This window comes from Rhinolophus sinicus, chromosome 15, assembly GCF_057876585.1.
Source record: "Rhinolophus sinicus isolate RSI-liver-muscle chromosome 15, RSI-T2T, whole genome shotgun sequence".
Lineage (NCBI taxonomy): Eukaryota > Metazoa > Chordata > Mammalia > Chiroptera > Rhinolophidae > Rhinolophus > Rhinolophus sinicus.
In genome coordinates, this window is record NC_142515.1 from 75844533 (window position 1) to 75870622 (window position 26090).

General features: G+C 55.3%; 1 protein-coding gene across 13 annotated transcripts in view; it reads right to left on the reverse strand.

Annotated features, from left to right (window-relative positions):
- Positions 1-26090, reverse strand: part of PTPRS (protein tyrosine phosphatase receptor type S) — a 100522-nt gene that overhangs the window by 52829 nt on the left and 21603 nt on the right. For 12 of the 13 annotated variants that reach the window (XM_088792303.1, XM_074337638.2, XM_088792302.1 and 9 more), the window contains exons 2-4: positions 9150-9340; positions 2897-3042; positions 2205-2346 (exon numbers count right to left, since the gene is read on the reverse strand). In XM_088792303.1, the coding sequence (XP_088648429.1) occupies positions 2205-2346; positions 2897-3042; positions 9150-9240 (379 nt within the window). In that variant the 5' untranslated portion in view covers positions 9241-9340. Of the gene's footprint in view, positions 1-2204; positions 2347-2896; positions 3043-9149; positions 9341-16440; positions 16590-26090 lie in introns of those variants that run through there. The other variant, XM_074337635.2, reaches the window with a different exon arrangement.

Sequence of the window (26090 nt, forward strand, 5' to 3'; positions counted from 1 at the left end):
TGTACGCACCTGCACCCCACACATGTCCACACGTGAGCACTTGCCATGTGTATGTAGCTCTGCGGGGGTCCCTATGAGCACGTGTGGGTGGCAGCCAGCAGGGTGGGGAACAGGCACGTGGGTGCTGGGGGAGGCCGCGGCTGCCTGACGTTACCGCGAGCTCCTAATTAAACAAAAATGTTCACCGCGTACCACACTGTGCCCGATTCCTCGGAGTTTAATTAAAACAACAGCACAGGAGGCGTGAGCAGGGTCCACAATCAGATGGAGGGGGAGGGAGGCGAGGCAGGGAGTCCTGGGCCTGGCAACTCAGACCTTCCCGCCTCAGCCAGGGATCAGGGCTCGGGCCCGGGACAGGGGAGGCCAGGGGCTCCTGGGTCAAACACCCTGGGCCGAGCACCCAGCCCAAGCACCACATCCTCCTAGCAGCTGGAGCACAGAAAGACACCAAAGAGGCCTTGATGGGGGCAGGGAGCAGAGACATAGCTTTCCCAGACGCCCAACGACTGGGCGCTTAATAGATTCACAGCTTGTTCTTTTAACTCTCGGAGAGCTTACAATGGAGGCTGGCACAGGACGACAGGAGGCAGGCTGTTTCGTCTGGGCCAGGAAAGGTCAGGGCAAAAATATCTGCTGGGAAGGGGCGGGGCGGGGCGTGTGGACTCCTCCCTGCTCCTCCCTCCTCCCTCCAGCCCCTGCAGGACCAGCTTTAGGACACATGTAAAATGGAACGATGCGACCTCTTGTTAAAACATTATTAAGAATTTCCAGAGAATCATAGCAGAGCTTTCTGAGTGACCCCTCAAAGGTCACACACCAGGGTCTGGACAAAGTGTCCCTGGGGCCAACGGGTGCCTCCTCCCAGGGCTCCAATCTGACTACAGCTCCACTGCCCTGGAGCCACATGTAGGGGACACCTCCCACCTAACTGCTGACTGTGGCTCACACTTACAGATCAGAGAGGGTCAGAGTGTGCCAGCAGGCGACAGGCAGAAGCCACCCACTTGAGAGCGGCACAATGGCTGGTGGCCAAGCTGTCTTGTTCAAATCAGAATAACGACAATAACAATAATGTCAGACAGACTCAACCAAGTGCTAAGTCCCTGCGCAGCACTGTACAGGCCTCGCACTTGTATCGTCCACTCACCTGGTTCACGGAACCACCCCTTGTGCTGAGAACCACCCCTTGTGGTGAGCATCATCATTATCCCACTTTGGAGGTGGGGAAACTGCAGCTCAGAGAGGTTCATTAACTCGTCCAAGGTCACACAGCTACAGAGTGGCAGTGCCAGGATTTGAACTCCAGTTGCAGGCCCCTGGGCTAAAACCCCCTTGCAATGGAGAAGACAGCCTGGAGCATCTGAGTGGGGGTTTGTGTCGAGGCTGCCTGAAGGCTGCTGTTTTACAATGAGGAAGCAATTTCCTGGTGCCCCCAGCCACTAGAATGAGGCCAGTAAGCATCCCAGTGAAGCGCTGTTCCCAAAGGATCCATGTGACTGTATGAGGGTGGGCTGGGCAGCTATTTCTGCCTGTCCAGCATCTCCTCCTCCTTTGTTCCTTTGGGGGAGCATGCCTTACTGACCCGTCTGTGAGGGCTGACACACCCTTGACTCCAGGGAGGGTTCTGCCAGTCAGAGTGCTCTGATTAGTCCCCTGGCCCCAGAGACTGGCTCAGGGATGGTCATGTGAGCCAGTCTGGCCCATGTGCACCAGTCCAAGGTCATTTGGTCCTTTTTTGGGTGGGGGCCTGGGAGCACGGAGCTAACAGGAGGTATCCCACTGAGGATATAGTGGATATGGAAGAAAACAACCCAGAGGCAGAGAGAGAGAGTGAGTCCTGAGAACATGGTATGAGCTCCTGGATTCAGCTGAACCTGAAGCTGATACACTCTGCAGAACATTTTAATGGTACGAATTCTTTCTTACTTGAACCAGTTGGGCTTGATCCGTCTCTTGTAATTAGAAGAGCACGACTAAGATGAAAAATGGGATGACTCTAGTCCCCCAACACTCCTCTTTCCTGCAGAGGTTCGATAAATCCTGTTAGCGGGCTCTGGGCCCTGCGGTGTTACGGGCTGCAGGAGGGAGGTCGAGGTCTCCCCAAAGAGAGAATCCAAAGCAAGACTTTCACAGATGTCTTTGGTGTTTGTCCCCAAAGCTCACAGGGCCCGGTTCCTCCCCCACCCACCCTGGAGACCCCATACCTCGGAGGACAGTGAGCTTGGCATGGACCGTGACCTCCCCAACCGAGTTCTGGGCCACACACTCATATACATTCTCATCCCGGGGTGTCCGTAGCGGCTGGATCCTCAGCACAGCTCCTGCACTCCCGTCAAACTCGATCGTCTGCCACGGGCAAAGGAGAGAGGTCAGGCTGAAGCTAGGGTCCCAGGGGTCCCGGATGTGGATGTCCCATGCAAACGCACTACAGGCAGAAATCGTAGCTTGCATATGTACAAGTAAAGGGTATTGTGTGTATGTGGGTGTGTGACATGCACACTAAGCCTGTGTGACAGGCATGTGAAGGCACGTGTTGGATGTAGAAATGTGTGCCTGATCACGTGCATGTGGAGAGAGTTGTGAATTCCTTTCTGTGAGCAGTGGTGTTGGGTGTGAGCCTGTGCGAGTGTGAGATAAGACTCCGAGAGTGCAGGGTCTTGCTTAAGGCTGCACAGCATGAAGGCGAAAGAGCAAGTCACCCTCACTGAGCAGGCAGGCGGGGCCCCATGGCAGGGAGTGAGTGGGGCCCTGGCTGGAGAGCGTGCCCCGCCAGGCCTGCCCGGCCCTGGCTGCCACATTACATCAGGAGAACATTCTGTGACCTCTGTGACTGAGCAGCCAGGCCCCATCTGGGAGGGTGCTGGCCCCAGACTACTTCCCCTCACCCCCAACTCACCTCAAAGCGCTGTGAGTTGACCTTCTTGCCCTTCTTGTTCCAGGTCACCCGTGGCTTGGGGTCACCCGTGGCCTGACACACGAAGGAGGCTACACCCCCTGACACACCAATCTGGTCCTTGGGTTCCTTGATGAACCTGGGGGGCTCTGGGGATAGAACAGGAAGAAGAGGGGCTCTGGTGAGCGCAGGCACATGGCCAGGACCCCATGGGGCCATGCAAACATACCCTGCATCCCCTGCCAGCCATGGAGGTACCACATGGGCCCAATAGGAGGACTAGAGAGAAAAGGAGGATGGAAAAATGCTGCCACTGAATGCTTCTCCCCATCAAGGCACCGTGAGTACCCTGGGGTCTGCAGAGCCCCCCACAAACCACCACCACCTGCATATAACAGCCACACACATTCACATGTGGACACAACCTCACGTGGGCTCACCCACTCAGCGCCACAGGGGATGGTGAAAGGTGAGACCTCCAAGATTCTGGGGTCCCCAAATTCTGCACCTAGAGGGCCCCAGTGGTGACTGGCCAAACCATGGAGGGTCCTTAGCCCTGAGAAGACTTGGAAGGAGATAACTTGGTCTACTCCCCTGGTGGGATGTGGGGAAACTGAGGCACCAAGCAGGTTAGTAAACATCTAAGATTAGTAATATCTAATCCTTCCAACAGAGCTGAGGGGCAGGGCTATCATAATTCCCACTTTACAGATGAGAAAACTGAGGCACAGACCAGACAAGGTACTTGCTTCCGACACACGCAGGTAGCCACCAGGATTTGAACCGGGATGGCACCTGTGCGCACCTTCACTTTCTTTGCCCCTCACAATGATCTCATGTAGTAAGTCACTCCGAGAAAAATCTCAAGGGGGAGCTACTATGTCTTTAACAGCCCCAGACAGCCTCAATTCTGCACCGGGAACAGGCACCAGTATCCAGCAAGAGTTCAATAACATTTCATTTTTGTTGACTTTTCACAGTAACCTGTGATAGCCCAAAGGGATAATGGATTTCCATTCACAATCATGCTACAATGTATCCCACAAAATGAATTCAGTTGCTTCTGAGATTTTTACCAACAGACTCAAGGGCTGCAACATCCTTCCAAAATACTAGAGGAATAACCTACAGATCCAACTAAAGGGGATTGACTAAATGAATATTGGGCCATCCACGAAGTGGAATACTACATAGTTGTAAAAAGGGACAAGGATGCTTTTAAAATGAACTATTAGGAAAGGAACAAGACATATTAAGGAATGGAAAAACTTGTGAGGGGTAAAAAAGTGTAGCGAATACTATTGTTTGTGTGACAAGAAAAATGAAAAGGGGGAAAGAGAGTGTGCATGTGCGTGTGTGCGTGTGTTTAGAAACAGTGGTTGCCTCTGGGGAGAGAAACTAGGTGGCTAGACATGGGGAAGGAGGCTTCATACCTTGGTACCTTTCCTTAGATTTAGAACTATTTCAAGATAAATTTAATTTTTTTTTCTTTTTTTTTTTTCCAGATTTTATTGGGGAAGGGCAACAGGACTTTATTGGGAAACAGTGTGTACTTCCAGGCTTTTTTTCCAAGTCAAGTTGCTGTCCTTTCAGTCTTTAGTTGTGGAGGGCACAGCTCAGCACCAGGTATAGTTGCCATTGCTAGTTGCAGGCGGCGCAGCCCACCATCCCTGGCGGGAGTTGAACCCGCAACCTTGTGGTTGAGAGCTCACTGGCCTATGTGGGAATCGAACTGGCAGCCTTCGGAGTTAGGAGCATGGAGCTCCAACCGCCTGAGCCACTGGGCCGGCCCCTAAAATTATTTTTTTTAAGGATTGAATAAAAAGTTAAGCTGACTAAAGAAAAATATTAAGTGAGTAAAAATTTGGGGTCTGAGGAGATGCAGAGAGGCGCTGAACAACTCAAGCTTTACAACACCGGATCTCAGAGCCCTCAAAATCAGCGGAGAGTACAGAGGACCACGGGGGTTCAGCTGCAAACTTCTGGCGCTTGGAAGCACCAAGAAGCTCACGGAAGCCTCAGGTTCTAAGGCTGGGTGCCCATAGGCCTCGGTTTCTCCCATCCATGGCTCAGTGCCCATCCCAGTGGCCTGACTGGCCTCACCTCCCCCACTCAAGGCTCTGCTCCCACTGATGTGACCATATGTGTCTATACTGGCCATTCCCCTTGAAAATCAGTAGACCCATTGTGTGCTAGCATGTGTGGCTTCATTCAACCCCCTATATCCCTGAAGCGGGGAGTGACTGTTAATCCCATTGTTTAGATGGGACTATACAGATTCAGCTTGCATGAGGTCACACAGCTCAGAAATGACAGCATCAAGATTTAAACCTGGGTCTCTCTGTCCCCCCTAAGTCCACATCGTGTGCTCCTGTCACCTCTAGGCCTTGAGCCTGACTTAGAGGTTTTGCTCCACACTGAGCCCAGGGCTGGGCCGGCCTCCCTGGCTCTGACTGCCTGGGCCACCCCTCCTCCAAGCCTCAGGAATGGTGACTTGGGCCATATGTGTCCCCATCCAAGGTCACAGGGAAAAGTCACTGTGGCCAGGTCAGGAATCTTACTTCTGGGAAAATCCTCCCTTGGGAGCCGCTGAAAGGAAGGGCAGAAGCAGCTGTGGGAGGCATCCAGCTGTCTGTTTATCACTCAGAGCTAAGGATACACCCCTAGTGCCCTCCAATCCAGGCAACAGTGGGAGCTCATGCTATTCCTTCCTCCTCCCTTCTGGCAGCTCCAGCCTCAGCTGGGCCAGCACCTCCCCTGGGGAGACTTCTCGGATTACAGCCGGCCGGGTCAAGAGCCCCTTTGTCCCTACCACTGCCTGGACACCCCCCATCACAGTCCTGATCCCGCTGGGCTGAAATCCTTGCCTACGTGCCACACAGCAGCCACACTTCCCAGGACCCCATTGTACCTCCTTTCTCTGTCAGGTGACCATTGAGAAAATAAGGGTCTTGACCTCCTAGCCCACTTAATACCAGGCCCAGTGAAGCTGCCTGTTTGCTCCTGGGCTCCCCCTCTCTGCAGGGCACATGCCTTCTCAGCCTCTCTCTAGGTGGCTCCGAGATCCCAGCCAGCTCTGAAGAGCTTTCTCTGCCCTGTGTCCCCCAGTAAACTTCCTTGCCAACTCTTGGATTCTGTCATTTGGACAAATCGCCCCTCCTCTTCTTGGCAAAGGGGTCCTAGACACAAGAAAGGGTCACTGGGTATGGCTGCAGCTTGTGCCCAACAAGCGCTCCCTGTGCGCTGGGCCTGGTGGGGCTCAGCACTGTTCTCACACCCGCAAAGCAGCAATACTGAGGGTTGGCAAGGATGAGTGAGCAGCCCAGGCTCACCCAGCTTAGGACAGGCAAGGAGCTAGGATTTCAACCTGGTGCCATCCAGCTGCGAAGCTAAAGAAATGGGGCTGTGGGTCTTCATTATTAAGAGTACCCCAGGGGGTCCCCATTTCTTAGATGCAGAGACTGAGGTTCAGAGTAGTGATGCCAACAGTGCAGAGCTGGGAAAGGCTTGGCCTGACTTCTGTTTTTCCATTTCAGATTCTGCAGAGAAGAATCTGGTGCCAGATCCGGAGACCCACCCACCGTCCCCTCCAAACCCTGCCTGGGCCAGCCCCACAGCATCCTGGGTAGGCCACACAGGACCAGGAGCCATTTCTATAGCAGAAATCACTCCTCTTGGTGCTGGCTGGTGAACACTTCAGACGCTCGCCCAGGCTCTCTGCAGCCTGACAGCCCCCACCCCGAATGGCTCCCTGAGGACCTGAGCTACTCCCTGAAGCTGGCAGTACCAATCATGGTGCCCACAGCCCCCCACCGGGCTCCAAATGGCAGGGCTGCTGCTAAACTAAACAGACCCAGTTACTGGGATTGAGATGCCCCAGCCTTGGAGATGGAGACGTGGGTTCGCGTCTAGACCACTACCAGCATCTACAGTGATACATTAATAATAATTAAGGGCTCATGGAGGGAACACCCACTGAGCTAACTCCTGCTACATGCCAGGTGCTGAAATCCTGGGTCATACCCATCACCCACCTGGACCACACTAGTCACCTCCACCGTGGTCGGTTTGTCCTCCCTAAAACAACCACCAGAGGGCGCCAGTGAGCACCTGAGTCAGGTGCGTCCCTCTGCTCACAGTCCTCCAGGGCTCCCACCTCCCTCGCGGTAAAAGCCCAAGTCTTCCCTGCACCCACAAGGTCCAACTCACCTGCCCGCTCCCCTCCCCGCCCTCACCTTCTCTCGCTCATTCTGTGCCAGCCACATGGGCCTCCTGGCTGTTCCTCCAACATACCAAGCACCATTCTGCCTCAGGGCCTTTGCACATGCTATTCCCTCTGCTTGGGACTCTTTCCCCCAGATACCATTGGGGTGCTCTCCTCCACTCCTTTAAGTCTCTGCTCAGATGCCACCTCCTCACTGCAACATTTCCCAACACTCTCCCACTGTTTACAATGAAGCCCCGCCCCCACCGTAAGCCCTCCTCCACCTTCCTGCTTATCTTGCTCCGGGCATAATCACCATCCAACACACTTAGTGTCTTTCCCTCACTAGATTATCAGCTCTCGAAGGGGGTGAGGTGTTTGTTCTGTCACCTATGTCTAAACCAGTGCCTAGCACACAGTAGGTGCTTATTAAAAACCTACTGAGGAAATGAGAACACAGACCCTTCCGTAGTCACATGATAGAGCCAGGATTCAAACCCAGGATTTGAACTATGTGATGTCCATCCTTCGTCACAATGGCCAGTTTGCGGCCACAGTTTCCCCACCTGTAAACGGAGATGATCTCAGCTCTATCGTGGCCAAGGCTGGTTAGTTATCAGTGAAGCAACATGTCAAACAGTAAATCTGTTATTTATTTAACCAGTATAAGTTAAATCAGTGGTTCTCACTTGGGGACATTTCTGTCTGGGAACATCTGAGGGTGTCACACTGGGGGCGCCTGGGCAGTGACGACAGATCACGGTCCAGCCACATCTGGCCGTTGGCCTGGACGCAGTGTCACACTGTGGTTGGGAACAGAGGCTCTGGGGCCAGGCAGCCCAAGTTCAAATCTGAGCATGACCACTTCCTGGCTGTACTGTAATCTGACTGTGCCTCAGTTTCCCCATCTGTCCAATGGGGATGACGATAACACTGTTCATCTCATCAGGTTGTGCTGGTTGATCTGAATGTGGTAGGCATTTACTAAAAACAACATGAAAATGAGAAAACGCACGAGTAGACGAAGCAGGTGTGCATGTCACCAGTGTCCTCACCCAGTAGCAATAATTACTTTGCTTGTGAGCCTACTATGTGTCAAGCAACATGCAGGGGCTTATCATATGTCCTTGTGACAAGAATGCTGGGATGGGGATAATGTTATGAGTCTCATTCAATCAAGGCAAAAATGGAAGCTGAAAGAGGTTGAGTCAGTAGCCCAAGGATACACAGCAGGTCTTCAGCAAACCCAGCCTGATTCCTACTTTCTTTCCCTCCTGGCCTGACCCTGTGTCCCCATGGGCCTGAGTGACGCCTCCTCTAGGCCTGTCATGGTTGGGGGTGGTGTCTTGGCACTGGGTCTACAACTGACTCTCATCCTCTCCATGTTACTGCAAGAAACGCAGCCTTGCCCACCCCCAAATTACACCAACCTCTTTCCTTACCTCCAGGCCTTTCCGTGTGCTAACACCTTCACCAGGAATGCCCTTTCCATCAGTGAACTCTTACACACCTACAAAGCCCCAGCTCCAATGCCCTCTCCCCCAAATAGCCTCCTCTCGCACGGCTTGGAAGGTCTGGTTGCCTGTGTGTCTGCCTCCTGGGCACTGGTGTTTCTACGTGAAGCAAGGAAAGGTGAACTCTGTGGCTCAGTCAGGATGAGGGATTTCAAGTAAGTCCCTGCCCCCTCTGTGCCTCAGTTTCCCTCATGGGAAAATATGGAAAGTAATGGAACGGGCATGCTGGGTTTTGAGAGGCTGGAGGGAGGTGAAGCACATAAAGTTTGTATTTAGCACTGGGCTTGGTGCAGAGTTGATACTGGGAAAACAGACATCACCATCATCATGGTTATTGTTATTGCTTTATTAATACCATTGTGGTTATTTACCATTGTTTTCTCTGGACCCAGTGCACAATAGGCATTTTACTCAGTGACATTCATGGAGCACGGAGGCTCCGCTTGGCAAAACCAGGAGCCCTGGGGAGAACACGTGTTCACACACGCACACGTAAATGTGCACTCAGACATCCGCACACCCCATGCCAGGCTCTTACCTTCCGCTGCGCAGCCTCCAACCAGCAAGACCACAAGGAGGCCCATGGGACCAACCACAGACACCACTCCAGGGCCCCAGGCAGGTGCCATGCTTGACAGGGACCTGCAACCTCCAACTTCCACCCTGGAGGGGGATGGCCCCCGGTCCCTCACAGAGAGTCCTCAAGCCGAGCGTCAGACAGGGCAGCGTCTGCAGAGACAACAGAGGGGCCTTGAGAGGGGAGGAGGCGAATCCGGGAAGCCTTCATGGGGAGGCAGTGGGAGGATCACAGAGGGGTGGAAGAGCGTCACAGGATGGGGGCCAGGGTTACAGGACCATGGGGAAGGGTCATGGGATGATGAGGGGGTAGAGAGAAAGTGCTGAGCCCCCGTTACAGACTGAATGTTTATGCCCCCCACCTCAAATTATATGTTGAAATCCCCAGTGTGATGGTGTTAGGAAGTGGGATCTTTGGGAGGGGATTCGGTCCTGAGGGTGGAGCCCCCATGAATGGGATCAGTGCCCTGATAAAAGAAACCCCTTCTGCCAGGTGAGGACACAGTGAGAAGACATCTATGACTTAGGAGGCAGCTCTCCCCAGACACTAAATCAGCCGACACCTGGTCTTAGACTTCCTAGAACCATGACAAATAAATGTGTGTTGCTTATAAGCCCCCCAGTCTCTGGTATTCTGTGATAGCAGCTCAAACTGAGGCAGCCCCAACCCCCAGCTGAGTCCCGACCCCAGACTGAGCCCCAAAACCAGCCGAGCCCCCAAACCTGGACCGAGCCCCTGACCCCAGCCAAGCCCCAACCCAGGACGGAACAGCAGCTCTAGAATTTGCTCTGAACACCCAATTTTTCCCCCTCACAGGCTGGGCCTTTGGAAGGATGACGTTTCAGCGAACACTGCTGATTGTGCCTATAACCTTGTCCCATTTGGCCGGCCATCAGTCAGATCTTCCAAACACACCAATCGGTCCCTGCCCTGTTCTGTGGCCTGCTGTGGCTCCCGTCGCTCCCAGATGAAGCCACTCCTGCTTCGTCACACACACAACCTGATCTGTGCCCCCTGCAAGCCTTTGCCCCTGCTGTGCCCTCTGCCATGACTCCTGTCCCCTACTACCACATGACAGGTCTCAGCTCAGTTGTCACTTCCTCCGAAACCCTCCTTGCCCCTCAAAGGTCAGCCCCCCCCCACCCCATTCCACATCCCACAGCCTCAGAAATGACTAAGACCATCCTCCACAGATCAGTCTGCAAATTAAATGTGAATGTTAATCACTCAGCATCTGCTTCTCCCACAAGAATCTAAACCCTTCTGAAGGCAGAAAGGTTCCTCATCGCACGGGTGAACCCTGAGCCAACCCCCTCCCCAGGCTCCCCTTTGGCCAGCGTCAAGGCAGAGGCCCAGGGAGGGGCAGGGAGAGACCGGAGGATGGGACCCTCGGGGCCAGGTCAGCCCAATACCCACCCAAGGCCATGCCCCGGGCGGGTCCAGGCCATGGCCACAGGGATGGGTGCCACGTAATGACAGGGCAGCCCCTGTCATCTAGCTCCCAAAATACCCAGCTGCGGTCACCTCGCCCAGCCCCAGATTGGCCCCAGGGGAAGACTGGGTGGTGGCCGGGTCATGGCCCAGGGTGGAGGGTGGGGAAACTGGGGTGGGGTGGGGGAGGGGAGCTCAATCTGCACACAGTCAGACCAGTAACAGACATGCAGTCAGACTAGACCCAGAGAAGGATGCCTGAACAGTCAGGCCACAGACCTGCACACAGACAAACCATAAACAGACACGCAGTCAGATCACAGACAGGGCGATCAGACACAGTCACAGATTCATACAATCAGGCAACAGAGAGGGAGCCACACGCCAAGTCAAGCAAATAAAACTGCACATAGTCAGACCGCAACCAGACAGGCACAAAATCAGACCTCAGACACACAGAGTCAGACAAAACATACACACAGGGTCATAGTGGGGCAGACAATACACGTACATGGCCAGACCATTAGCACAGTCAGATCAGAGACACACAGAGGTCCACACCGACACCACAGATGCACAGTCAGTCAAGATACACACACAGGGTCATGGTCAGGCAGGCAATACACATACATGGTTGGGCTACAGGCAAATACACGAGTAAATATGGAGTCAGGTCAGAGGTCAAGGTGCACACCGTCAGGCTACAGAGACAGGCCATGCAGTCAGCAAACCACACTTGTACCCAACCAGACAATACATCTGGACATGCAAAACCAGATCCCTACACACACACACACACACACACACACACACACACACGTGCAGACAGGCAGGCATGTACACACACTACAGATATGCAGTCAGACACAACCAGTTGGGGACTGGAACCTCAAGTACAACCCCTCACCCTATGTCCTTGCCATAGGCCCTTTGAGAGCAAAAGTGGCCGATGAGGAAGGTGGAGGCCCCCGCTGGAGCACGGCAACCACAGCAGCTGGCCCCGCCCACCGATGCACACCTGCTTAGCCACATCTAGGGAAGGGGCTCTGGCCCAGACCACTTGGGACAGTTGCACATGCCCTCAGAGAGCTTCTGGGGAAACCGAGACAGCACAGCAAGCCTGTAGCCCAGAGGGGCTTAAACCCAGGGCTGCCCGGCCTACCATGGATCCTGGGGGGTGGGGGTGGGGTTCCCTGCTCTGCTGCTCAGTCTCCTCACTTAAAAAAACACTGGCTGGTAAGGGCAGGGGCCACCTGCACAGATGGCGCGTATGGGAGGGCCCCACCACAGCTGCCTCCCCCGCTCTCCACACCCCATGGAAGCCAGGGGCAGCTCCTTCTACACAGGGCAGATCCTAATTACCCCTGGCTTCCACAGCCCCAGCTTCGCTGGACCCACCCCTTCTCAATGTCTGGGCAGGAATAAGGCTGATCAAGCGCAGGAGGGGCTCGTCTGTGAGCTCCCAACCCCCCAAACCCGCCACTCTAGCCTGCGTGGGCTCGGGGCAGGGCCGTGGGGAGTGAGAAGACCCAGCATTGGGGGCTTTCAAGGCCTGGATGATGGAGCAGGGATGGGGGTGGGAGGCGTGGGACAGACTCAGGGAGGGAGGAGCAGCCACCGCACAGAAGATAAAAAGTGACAGGGTCTCTTAGGCCCCCATGCGCCCCGGAGGAACTTGCTATGGCAGAGGTAGCCAACTCCCTCTTCCTAAAACACCCCAGGTGTAGGGGCCGGGGGAGGATACGTATAAACAAGACTTGTCAGCTATGCCTTCAAAATCTCTCTCAAATCTGCCTACTTCTAACTTACCCCTCTTCTGCCTCTACCTTGTCCAGCCCCATCATTACCTATCTGGACCAATGCACTCCCACCTTCTCCCCCCAGTTTATCTCTACCCCGAAGCCAGAGGACACCTGTGAGCACCTGAGTCAGGTCCCATGCCTCCTCTGCCCACAGCCATCCTGGGCTCCCACCTCCCTCAGGGTAAAAGCCCAAGTCCTTCCCATGCCCATAAGGCCCTGCATGACCGGCCACTGTCCCCTCCCTGCCCTCACCTCCTCCTTCTCTCCCCCACCTCACTTACTCTGTTCCAGCCACTCAGGCTTGCTTGATGGTCCTCCAACAAACCAGGCAGGGCCCTGTCCCAGGACCTTTGCACTGGCTGTTCCCTCTTCCTGGATCTCTCTGCCTCTAGATTTAATGTTAATACTATTACTTGGCTGAGAATTAAAGAGTGAATGGGAATGGGGCAGGAGGTCCTCCACACAAGGAACAGCATGAGGAAGGGCAAGACGCTTAAAGGTCCTAGGAGGGAGATGGGAAGAGATTAGGGCAGCGACACAGGACAGCAAGAAACCCTAGGCAGCTCTGGGCAGGGAGGGACGTGGCCAGGTTGGCACCTGGCCAAGCCTCCACCCTGCGCCTCTTGCAGAAAAGCAGCCTAGGCCACCAGCTCTGCCACAGCTGAGAAAGAGAAACTGAGGCAGGTGCATTGGGGCTGCATGATGCCGCACCCCCGAGTTCCTGGTGGATGGTGTGGCTGTTAAGAAGGGACTAACCATCCATGGGAGTCACAGGAAATAACTTGGACAGCACACGAGGCTGGGCCGGGGGTTGGGGAGGATGGAAAGAACCAGGCTTGGAACCTGGAACCCTTGGGTGCATGGAGGGTCCCTGCTCATCTGCCGGCTGTCAGCTGAGAGTTTCCTCCACGCCAGGTACTGGGCTGTCCACCACTCGTTCCTAGCAGCCGACCAGTGAGGGGGGTGCCCTCCTTTCATAAATGAGGAAATTGAGGCTCACAAAGGAGCCTGTGGGGACTTGCCCAAGGCCCTCAGCTGGGTCCTGCATCCCCTGAACCTTCGGTCCAGATTTATTCACACGACTGGGTCCTTCCTTGGCCACAGTGTGATCTCAGGAAAGTGGACGACCTGCTCTGGGCTTGGTACGGCCTGCTGGGTGGCCTCTGGGGGCTTCCAGACTATGCTAACAGGGAATGAGTGGGCACCCATTCCAGCTCGGCGCCGGAGCATGGGTCACGAGATCGGAGCCGGCCTTGTGTACCCACGCGGAGCAGGGAGCATAAAGGGGTGATTATGACCCAGGACTGCACAGCAAACAGGCTCTGTGTCACCCACACGAGGCGAGGTCTTCTGGGCACTGAGGATGCCCCAGGACCTCTTCCTGCCCCCACCTCAGGGTCTGTCCTGTCCTAGCGAGTCTAGGGGCTCATGTGTGCACCCCTGACCCTCAGGAAACCTCCCATGGCCTGAGGCCAGGGCAAGGTAAGGCCGGCTAGGCTGGCAGGGGGGTTTGGGGACACCCAGTACTGAACCAGCTCTCAGCCCTCACATCCACCCCCCATACTTCTCCCTCTGGGCCTGCAGACTTTCCTGCTGCCCGGGACCCCTTTCCCAGGGCCTTGGAGCCCCTCAAAGGCAGATGCTGGATCACTTCCAGCCTCCCTGGATTACTGTGTCTCCAAAATGTCCAGCAGGGTCCAAGCTCTAACTCTGTGGTCACTGCTGGGCTCAAAAGTTCCGAACAAGGCCCTCCCCCTCTTGGGGCCTCAATGCTCCCCCCACCAGGAAACAGACTCAGTGCAGGGCCAGCCCTGCCACCTTTCGGGGAACCAGCTAGGACTGGGGTGAGGGGTCGCCTTTAACTGACTATGGGTTTTTATTAGGTGCTGTCCTCAAGGGTCTCCATGCCAGGAGCAGATGGGCAGGGCGGCTAGGGAGCCAGGCCCAGCCCCAGGAGGAGGCATCAGTAATCCCAGCCAGGTGCCCCCATGTGCCGAGCCCGGACATGCTCCCCGTACTTCCTCTGTTTGACAGGTGAGGAAACTGAAACTCAGAGAGCAGTTGCTGCTTGCCGAAGGTCACACAGCATGGAAGGACCTGGGCTGGGATTCGAGGTCAGAAACTGGTTCTGAATCAAGCACAGAGTCCATGCTCCCCAGGGGCCCAGGCTGCCAGGCTCACCCCTGCCAGTATGGTCCCCACGCTGGCTTCATGGAGGAACCGAAGACACCAGTATTTCGCCCTGCACACATCTTCCAGGGCTCCCCAGCTCCTCTGCTCAGCCTTCTGGGACCCTCAGGATCTGACCCCAAGCCCACCCTGTGGCTTTCTCCCAAAGGTTACCACTGTTCCCAGAATGCACTAGTCTGCCTCTGCCTCTGGGCCATTCTTAACACAGACCATCCTACCAGGCACACCCTTCCTAGCTGGCCCACCTGGCGATTCATCCTTCAAGCCACAGATCCCCCAGCCCGGGCTGAGCCTTGACCCTCTCTGGACTCCTCCTCCCACCCGAGGACCCTTCCTCAGCTCAGCACTGACCCCACACCCCTGGGGCTGGGAGGGGCCGTGTTTGCCTCTGTCTCTCTTCTGCTCTAAAACCTCCAATGGTTCTCATGTACCTCTATTCAAATCAAGGCTGCTAACAGCCTCCAGAACTGCCGACCTCATCGTGTCACAACCCCCAGTGGCTTGTTTGCCCCACTGCCCTACTCACTGCCCTCTGGTTCATAAGGGGTATCTGTACATGCTGTTCCTTCTCCAGCACACCCTTCCTCCTGCCCCATCAACCTCAGCCTTCGCACTCATGCTCATGTCTCAGCTGAGCTGTCACCTCCTCCAGGAAGAATCCCGCCCCCTATGCCGAAGCCGCAGGGTTGGATCAGAGCCCCTTCTGGGGTCCCCCTGCACCCTCTGTCTCCCATCACAGTTCTGCTCCTGTCATGGGCCTGTCCCTCCAGGATGGGAGCGTGCTCCCCACCCTGGGAACGTGGCACAGCCCCTGCATATACTGGGTGCCAACTGCACGCCTGGCCCCACTTGGCACTTTACCCAATCATCCCTGAGGTCACGTCCATTGCAGAGGGAAAAACAGGCCAGAGGGAGCCACTGCAGGCCAGGGAGGCAAACACAGGCATGGCCGCTAGCTGCCACTTACGTACTTGCATCTGTTCTGGGGGTCAGCTTGAACCTTAAGGGGTGGAAGTGAGATTGGGGATGCAGGAAGGACTGGGGAGGCTGGGCCCAATGGGGAGTGGAAGGAAACCCCTCCCACATCACCCAGCACTCTGAGAAGAAAGCTTGGGAAGCGGGACTCTCAGGCAATTATAGAGAGTGCGGAGGCATGGGTTTGGTGGGAGATAATGGGGGTACAGAGGCATGGCACTTGGGGACAGGAGTAGGAAGTGAGAAGGTGGGTACTGATATGCTTACCCTGACCCCTCAGTTTATGAAAACCCCAATGAGACACAGGGTCAATCTGGGGCCCACAGACCAGAGAGGCGCAGGGACAAATGGAGAGTGGGAAACTTGCAGTGAGTTCTGGGGGCAGCTAAGAACAGAGCTCACAGCCACATATCCCCCACCCCACCCCACCCCACCCCACCCCCCTGGTCCTGCCACCTCCTCCAAGGTCCAGGTGTCTGCAGAAGGATGCACAAGACCCCCCCCCCCAACATCCAAGCGCCCCTGGGCTGGCAAGGAAGGCAGCCTGAGCCTGACTCCACCCTTAGGAGGTGGGGGAGGAGGGCAGGCTGGGGTCCAGGTGGGGGAGGGGACCCCGCGGAGTATAACGGTCCGGAGTTTTCGAAAGTAAGAGCAACTGTCCTGAATGGGGAAGCGTCAGGCAGTGTTGTACCAGAGCAGCCCCTGGAGCTCGGTTGGGCCAGGCCCGTGTGGGGAGCGGGGAGGGTGGGGGACGCGGGGGTCCCCCTCTCGGGAGTCTGGAGGGGGGCAAGAAGGGGAACAAAGCCCAGGGCAGACCGGGCCTCGGGGTGTAAGGGGATCCCGGGTGCACTCACCCCGCGGCTCGGAGATCTGGGCCGGGCCGGGCCGCCGCAGCCAGTCCCTCGTCTGCCCCGAGCGAAAGCACAGCGCACAGCGAGGACTGGGGAAGAGGCCTCGGCCCAGGGAGCTCAGCCTGGGGGCAGGGCCGGGGGCGGGGCGGCTGGGGGCGGGGCTCCGGACGGAAGTGGGGCGGGGGACTAGGGGGAGCCCCATCTGGGGGCACTGGAATCCTCCATGGGGTCCCTGGAATCCTCGATGGGGTCCCTGTGGGGGAAAGCCTTCAAGGGGGGCACTGTGCACCCCCACATGCACACACATGAATGGGCACCCTCAGACCCTCCCCTTTGGAAGCCTGATGACAGGGAGCCCTTATCCCGCTTCCCCTCCCCTTCCAGGTGCTGATCGTGGCCATGGCAACGGATGAAGGGGCTGGATGCCGGAGGCAGCGGCAGAAGGCTCCCCAAACACACCCAAATACTGGAGGTCGGAGAAGGGGCAGAAAGAGCCCCTCCCAGTCTGGATTGGATGGCAGAGACCGCGCCCCCTACACACACACACACACACACACACACACACACACACACACACACACACACACAGAGGTTGGGGGAGGGGCACAGGCACAAAGAGGCTGCCCTCCCACTGGGATGTTTGGGGTCTGGGGGGATGAATGGGGGACACGGTGGCAGAGGCCTCCCCCAGGCAAAACCTTGAGGAGGGGGTGGAAAGCGCAGGCCCAGATTGGAAACAGATGGGGCCACTGTGCCAGGCCCAAGACACCCGATCCACAGGGGTGGGTGGAAAGGAGGGGGAGAAGGAGGGGCGGCCCCACCCACGCAGCCAATCCGGGCCCGCGCTGCTGCCCGGTGAGGGTTTGAAAACTCCAGGGCTGACGAAGGGAAACAGGAGGCCCCGCCGGTCCTGGGAGCGCGGGTCCTGGGAGCTAAGGAAGGTGCTCAGGGAGAGGCGGGGACCCTGTCAGAGACCCGAGGGCCACCGCAGGGGACTGGCTCGCCCATCTACTCCTATCCCTGGCGAAACTGCCTCTTGTTCCACCATTAGTGCTCAGGATGACTCCCACAGCTAAGTATTGAGCTCTTAGTGTATACAAAACGCTGTGCTTGCTCACGGTTGACCCCAACATCACCCCAATTTTCCAAAGGGGTTAGTGGAGAAATAGAAGTTACTTTTCTAAGATCACGAAGAGCAGGGATATTCAAACCAAAGTTTGGGTCCAGAGGCTGAGCCCTCACCCACAATGCTGCAGGAGGCCTGAAGCTGGAAAATGACAAATCACTACAAATTTAAAGCATCTGGGGACATAGCAGTGCTGGCCTCACCTTCTGAAAGCTCACTGCCCAATGGGGCAAAGGATATGGGCTTTGATGGGGGACACACAGGCAGACGTGGGAGCCCAGAGGAGCCCAATAAAGGGCTCAGGGACAACTCACATCTCATGGTAGCCCAGCCATGCCCTGCAAGGCTGCCTCAGTTGGTCCATTCCCCGCCTCTCCCTAGCACCCTCAATGGGTGATCTGCCCCTTTCCCATCCTGTGCCTCAGTTCCCCCCTCTGCAAAACAGAACATACAATGCTACCTCCCCTAGCACTGGGGAGGCCTGCGCTGGAGTTCCCAAAGCTCTGGGCACACAGTAGGTGCTCTGTGTATGTCCAGATGTGGACTCTCCACGGAGCTAACTGGGATACTCAGATATCTCCCTTCCCTCACAGTCCCAACTTGAGGTACACAGCAGATGCTTCAAGAGGTGGGACACCTGGCACCCCAGCACGACATGGGGCACACGGGAGGTGCTGTGCATCAACACGGGTGTGGAATCGAGCAGCGTAACCTCCCCTGGCTCGGCAGGGCACACAGTGGACCCTCAGGAAATGCCACCAGGAGCACAGTAGGTACTTGTATCTGTGGGATGATGGCCCAGGCACAGGGCTCACACACACCTGGAAATGAATCCAGGCACAGTCCATGTGACCTCAAACAAGAAACTGCACCTCCCTGGGCCTCAGTTTCCCCATCTCTAATAAAAACCGGGCTCACAATAGGCACTTAATGAATCCATGTTGTCAGGACACCCAGGGCTATGAGTGCCTGTCTCTGGGTTATCCAGGATCCAGGAGATGGTGGCTGAGGACCTGCCATTTCCTCCCCAGCCAGTCCTGCCCTCTCTGGGCCTCTTGCCCATGTCTCCCTGGAGACGACCTCTTGCCTCCATGCAATGGCAGCGACAGCAGTGGGCTTGGAATACAGCCACCCCGAGGTAGAGGTCGGGAAGCTCTGGACCAGGAGCGAGGCCTGTGTCTGATCTACCCCACCTGGGCGACCCCTTCTGCACAGTGCCCTGAACGTCCCCATCACAGCTCTGCTTACCTCCTATGTTACCTGCCTGGTCGCAGGCCTCCCTCTGCCACCAAACTGTGACCTCCAAGGCAGGGATAGGTCTGTCTCTGTCTTGATCAGAGCACACGCTCTGTGCTGGGTGCCCAGCCCCAAGCAGAGGGTATGCATGGCACGCAGGTTCTCAGCTAAACTTTACATCCACAGCCATGACCTTCCTCACCCAGAAGAGCCCTCTCCAACCTTATTCTCCCCCAGAGGTCACAGTGCACGATGCCCGTCACAAAACAGCGTCTTCACCCATCCTTTTTCCCCCTTTCTTCTGCTTCCCCACCTCCCCCACACTCCCCCCCCCCTTCCAGCAGTTGTTTCTCAGTCTAGTTGTGTAGGCCACAGCTCCCTGGCCCATGCTGGTGTTGTGAGCCTTGTGAGGCAGTCGGTTGCCAGTTGTCGGTCGGCCACTCACAGCAGCTCACAGCAGCTCTCGCCGGCTGTCGCGATGGCTGCTGGCCACACACGATGGCTGCCGGCCACTCACGATGGCCACCGGCCGCTCAGGGCAGCACACGGTAGCCCACAGCAGCACATACCAACCTCTGGCTGCTCACGGCGCCCAGCTCCAGGGAGAGCTGTTGTTCACAATCTTAGCTGTAGAGGGCGCAGCTCACCGTCCCATGTGGGAATCAAACCTGCGACCTACACACCAGGAGCTCAGTGCTCCAACCACCTGAGCCACTGGGCCAGCCCCACCCACCCTTTTTTAAACAAATATTTTGAGTACCTACTCTGTGCCAGGCCTGCTTTGAGGCCCTGGGGACACATCAGTGACTAAGACTGACAAAGATCCCTGTCCTCAGGGAGCTGATGCTCCAGTGCAGGCAATGGAAAGGAAACAGGAGAAATAAAAGTAAGTGCGCGGAAGATGGACAAAGGGGGGTGCAGGTGGGGCCTCATCGAAGGGGATGCAGTCTTAAACAGGAGGGGGTTGGGGAATAAGGAGGTGACATTTGACCTAAGACCTGCAGGAGATGAGGGAATGTGAAGGAAGTGTGCATGTTTGGGGTAAGTGTGATCCAGGCAGGGGGCACGGCATGTGCTAAGGCCCTGAGGCAGGACCGTGCCTGGCGTGTTGGAAGAACAGCGAGGAGGCCCGTGTGGCTGGAGCAGAGTGAGCGAGGGGGCGAGAGGGAGGTGGTGAGGGCAGGGAGGGCACAGGGGGAGGTTGTGCAGGGCCCTGTGGGCCGTGAGGAGAACTTGGGCTTTTACCCAGAAGGACATGGGAGCCCTGGAGGGCTGCAGGCAGAGGAGGGGCGGGACTTGACTCAGGTGCTCACAAGTGCCCTCTGGCCACAGCAAGGACAGACTGTGGGGGTGAAGGGGAGACAGGGCAGGGAGGTGACAGCACTGGTTCAGGCCAGCAATGAGGGGTCTGGATCAGGTGGAAGCAGAAGGGAGGTTGGGGGGAGAAGTCAGCACATTCTAGATAGATTGTGAAGACAGAGCCAACAGAATTATCTAAAGGGCTGGTCATGGGATGGAAGTAAGGAGGAGATTCAAGGATGACTCCAGGGGTTTTAGCCTGAGCATCTTGAAGGTTAAGAGCTGCCACCTCTGGGAAGCTCTCCCTGGCTGCTTTGTCCACTCCATGCCATTGAGCGCTGACCCCAGGAGCCCCCGAATGTTCGATTGATATGTCCTCGATATACACACGGGAGGCAGCTGCCCTTGGGAGAAGCATGGGGCTACATCACGTCAGCTGCCACAGCTGGGACATTTGGGGGTAATTTTTTTTCAAAATAACTTTTTTTCTAATTATAAAATAGGCGCATGCAGCAGAAAATTAGGAAAAATCAGCATAAAGAAGAAAATAAAAATTGCCCATCATCCACCCCTCGCCTGGAGAGAAAATGTTAACGTGTAGTCATTTTCATTCATTCTTTCCACACGCATTTATTGAGTACCTACTGTGTGCCAGGTGAATGGGGACACAGTAGTGAGCATGACAGAGCCAATCCCCCGCCCTCGTGGGGTTCACAGACAAGTGAAGGAGGCAGATACTCATAGGGAAACCAGCGCTGTCAATAACAATGCCAGGCACGACTAAGAGATGCCAAAAAGAAAAGAAAATGTGCGGGGAGGCTCTAAAGTCTGACGAGGCCTCGCGGGGAACCTCTCAGAAGGTCCGGCTGAAGTAAGCAAATCAGGCACACCAGCATCTATAGCAACAGAGTTTCAGGCAGGAGAAGCAGCATGTACAAAGGTCCTGAGGCTGACTGCTTCCTTCTAGTCTTTCTTCTAGGTGTGCAAACGGGTACTTTTCTTCTTTAAATGGAGAGCACCATTATGGGACCATTTGCCTGTATCCAGCCCGCAGTTTAACCGGTTCTCACTTGTTCCACATTATAAACAATACTGAGAGGGACATCCACAGATGAGCTGTGGCCTGTTACTTCCTGCAGGTAAGTTCCAACTGTTGGGGTGCTGTCAAGCCTTTGACACCTGCCCTGATGGAGCGCCCTCAGGCAAAAACACACACACCAGGGTAGGACCCCCACTTCCATCCCTCTCCCAGCCTGTCCCACTGTCCACACATTTGGAACCAAAATCTCTGAAAGTTTCGTTTACCGGCAACCACCAAACTCCACACTCCTGGGATCCAGAACAAGGGAGAAACTGGTTGGGCAGCTTCCTGCTTTCTCCAGTTCCAGGCCTCCCCACTACCTTCCATCCAGTACAGTATTCATGACCCAGGGCAGTGAGCATGTGCCGACCAGCCTGGAGCCCGCCTCGCCCACTCACATCACGGTGCTGGCGCCACGTCTGCCTGCCAGCCACACCACACGCAGCGGCACGCTGCCCACCATGGGCACACCTCAGCTCCTCACCTGCCTTTCTCACCTGCCGACTCCCCCACGTCTCGCTACCTTCCTCTCCTTCCAGAAAAACCCAGATGCTTTCAGGTATGGCTAAATCCAGCTGCATCCGCTTTTCCCACGTCCTCCCCATCCTCAGCTGAGGGCAGCTCCCTCCTTCCAGAGACTCAGGCTAGAACCTAGGGGCCAACCCTGATTCCTCTTCTTCTCTCACTTGTATATGCTGCTGGTCTGGACATACTCTCAAGTTTCCCTCTTAAGTTTCGTATGAATTTGTCCATCTTTCTCCATGTGCTCTTCTGACCCTGTCTGGCTCCCATTATTGCCTGCCTGGACCAGTACAGTCACCTCTGTCGTGGTTCCCCAGCATCTGCCTTCAACTCCCCACTGTCGGCCCTCCCTGCAGTAGCCAGAGGGCACCTGTGAGCAACTGTGAGTCAGGTCCCAAGTCCCGCCCCTCCTCTGCTCACAGCCCTCCAGGGCCCCCACTTCCCTGGGGACAAAAGCCCAAGTCCTCTCTGTAATCCACAAAGTCCTGCACAACCTGCCCCTCCCCTCCTGCCCTCACCTTCCCCTCTTTTCCCCTCACTCAGTCTGCTCCAGCCACACCAGCCCTCCTCACTGTTCCTCTAATGAACCAGGCATGGTCCTGCCTCAGGGCCTTTGCACATGCTGGCTCCCCCATGACGATTTCCTTCTCACCATTCAGGTTGCCCTCAAACATCACCTTCTCGTAGACACCCTGCCTGATCACTCCAGCTCAGCTAGCACCCACATCATCCTTTATCACATATCCCTCTTTTTGTTTTTTCATTTTCGTACTTTTTTCATCTGAAATTATCTATCTCTTTGTTTACTCTCTAGACAGGCACTGTTCAATAGGGAACCAATAGCCACGTATGACTACTTAAATAAAAGTAAATTCAAAATTCAGTTCTTCACCTTCAGTTCCTCAAAAGCATCCAAGGCTCACGCCCATTGGATTTGCGCAGATATGTACAATCCTATCACCACAGAAAGTTCGGTGGATGGCTCTGCTGGCCAGAGGGTGGGGCTGAGTCGGCTTTTGTCACCGCTGGGTCCCAGGGTCTGGCGCATAATAGGTGCTCACTGAATGCTCTTTAAATGAATGAATAAACAAACAATGGCTAAGAACCTTTGCAAAGCCTGGAGGGGTTGAGTTGCACGACAGGACAGAAGCTGGCAGACACCATCTGCGGCCACAAAGCCACACAGCTGGGATTTGAACCTGGATCTACCTGACTTGCAACCCAGGTACTCTCTAATGGCTGCTGCTCCAGCCCCAAGGGCAGAAATTTATAAAAAGCTGCCCCAGCTACCGCCAGACTCCTTGTTGCAGCCCCCCCACACACACACTCACCTGCAGTAACCTGCTGACTCAGCCTAAAACAGGGGGTGGAAGGGCCAGTCCCCCGCCAGGTAGTCCTCTAGGTTGGGCCCCCACCACGCCTGCCACCATCTCCAACCTTGAGTCAGCTGTGGCCATGGCTCTGGCCACGTCCTCTCACCAAGATGCCTCTGGACTTGCCAGGTTCCCAGTGAGGGTGTGCATGATGCTGCCCAAAACCCCTCCTCGCCCCACTCACGACCATTGCCACATCCCAATTCCCTCATTACATCTTTCATTCAAGTGGCTCATGCCTTTCCCTTAAACGAATTTGCTTTAGAAACTAACTCGATAATGCACAGCTCTAACTGCAGAGCCTTGAAAGTCACCAGAAAAAAATGTTACAATGAAAATATGTACCAAGTTCTTCCATTTTCCCTGGATACTGTTGCTAAGGCAGCAGCCTGAATGAATTTGGTAAGAAAGAGATTGGCAGGTGTTGGTGTTAAAGATCACCCTACACCCGCCTGAGTCTCCTTGACCTGTTATGTACCAACGGAAAGGGGAGTCGTTGCTGGTCTGTGCAGCTCTCTGCTGCCGGACACCTCCTCTGCAAGTCACCCCAGAACAGCTCTTCCTGGGGGCAGGTCCCTCACTTTAGAAATCATGGCCCATGGGAAGCAAGAGGCCCAGGTTCTCTTCCCAGCTCTGTCCCCGGGGAGCTATGTGGCCCTGAGCAAATCATTGTCACTCTCTGGGCCTCAGTTTCCCCACCTGTACAGAGGATGACTGATTTTTTTGATGCCTGAGGCTGATGTTTGTATGTACAAGGCCTTTGAAAATCAGGGAAACAGGCACAGGCCAGTGAGGTCCCTGAGGCAGAGCTTGGCATAGCCTGACTGACCTTCCTGGCGAGGGTGGGACGCGGACTTGGTCACTGCTCAAACCTCAGCACTTCGCCTGCACCAAGCGCTATCCTGAGTTCTGGGGACACAGCACGGAGCAAGACAGACAACCTCCCAGGGCTTCTCTTCTAGGAAGGGAGAGTGGCAGACGAAGGCAGCCATGCAAAAATGGGGATAAGGAGGGAGCGCTGGACAGAGGGCATAGCACGTGCAAAGGCCCTGAGACAGGAATGAACACACCAAGTCCTAGGGAAAGAGAGGGCTGGTGTAGCTGAGGTAGGATTACGAAGGGGGAGGGTGCTTTTGAGGAATCATATTTGAGGCATGAATAATCATCACACTCTTGTAACAATTCTCTTTTCACACCCTATCTGCATTTATAGAGCACCTACTGTATACCAGGCTCCAGGCTGAGCACCAGGAAAACAGGATGACCCAGGCAGCCCTAACCCAGTCTTAGGGAGTTCAGCGGTCTGTGGGGGAGGCAGACAGGGGCTCCATCACTTACAGATTAGCACTGTGATGGAGGACGCCTCTGGCACAGGAGTGGGACTGGCTTCCAGGAGGAGGTGATCGAAGATGTGAAGGAACAAGAAACACCAGGAGAACAGACCTAAGCGCTGGACAAAATGGAAGAGGTGGGAATAGGAACCTTGAGCCACGTCCCCCAGTCACATCCCACAGGTGAGAAGACTAGGAAGCTGGCTGCTGAGGGGGGTGCAGTGGTGGCAGGGCCAGAACTGCTGTGTGAGCTCAGGTGCGGACACAGCCTCTCTGGGCAGTTCCCCAAGCTCTCAAGTCCTGGGTGACTAGGGAGAAGTTGGTATCTTTGGACAGAGGTTTGGATCTGGACCCAACCCCGTCTTGCCCAACACCTAAAAACGCTCATTAAATACTTAGTATGGTCAAAGTGCTCAGAACTGAGCCGGGCACACAGTAGGTGCTCAAGGAACACACTTGCTATGATTTCTGACTCTTCCTGAGGGCCAGGCATACATGAAGCAGCTCGTCGAATCCCGTCCAAGACTGGTATTATTCCCCCCTTTTCAGTTGGGGAAACTGAGACATAGAGGTTGGGCTCAAATTCTCACCACTGAGTGGCAGAGTGGGGACTTGAACCCAAGTTGGTTCTCAACTCTTCCCACAACTTATCCGGGCCTCAGTTTCCCCTTACCAGCCCTCTCTCTCTTGCCTCACCTGGTCATCACACAATCCCAGAATTCACGGCATCTTGAATCGAGCCCATTTGTGACTCAGCTGTCTACACATGGGCAGCAGCTGGCAGCTACTTGGAGGCAGAAGCATGGACCCCTGGCTCCAAAATGTATTTACTGTTATTATAATTATTACCAATTATTATTAGTAATTCCCTAGCGGCTGCCCCAGCATCAGGAGCCATAATGGAGAAGGCACAGGCACAAGCAAGGACAGTGGCTTGGGCTCAGCAATGGTTCCAGGAGGTCTCAGCACCAGGCCTTTGCACCCTCTGTCCCTCTGCCAGGACCACTCTCTCCCCACCCCACACCACCCACCTGGCTCCCTCCCTCACCATCTCTATTCAAATGTCACCTTTTCAATGAAGTCTTCCAGGACCCCCACCCCCCTGTTTAAAATTCTGCCTCCCACTCTGGCACTCCCCATTCCCCTACTCTGATTTTTTTCCCCTAGAGCAAAGTACCATCCTCTGACATTTGATGTGGTTTTTTTTCTGTTCTGTGTTTATTCTCCATCTCCCCAACTAAAGTACGAGCTGCAAGAGGCCAGGAAAATCTGTTCTTTTAAATTCCTTGTGCCTCCTGGTGCCAGGAACAGCGAGCAGCTGGCACACAGTAGACATGAACATTACAGAATGGGAGACTCCCTCTTTTCTGCCCCCAGAAGCAACCTCTGTGTTGCTTTGTGTCAATCTCTGCAGACCTTTCCCACAGTTACAGACCAAAGGTAACACTAGAACACAGAGTGAGTCTTTTAAGTGAACATTGTATCATCCTGTTTGTGTCATTTCCCAATTTGCATTTTTTCCACATGACACTGTATCTACTCAGGAAACATCCCCGGCCTCTTATCACCTGCCTTACAATCTTTCATTAAAAGGCTGAGCACGTTTATTACAATACCCTGTTGATCGACTCTTAGTTTGGCATCTTTTTTTCTCAGTCTCAGTCTCACCTAAGGCTATGGAGAAT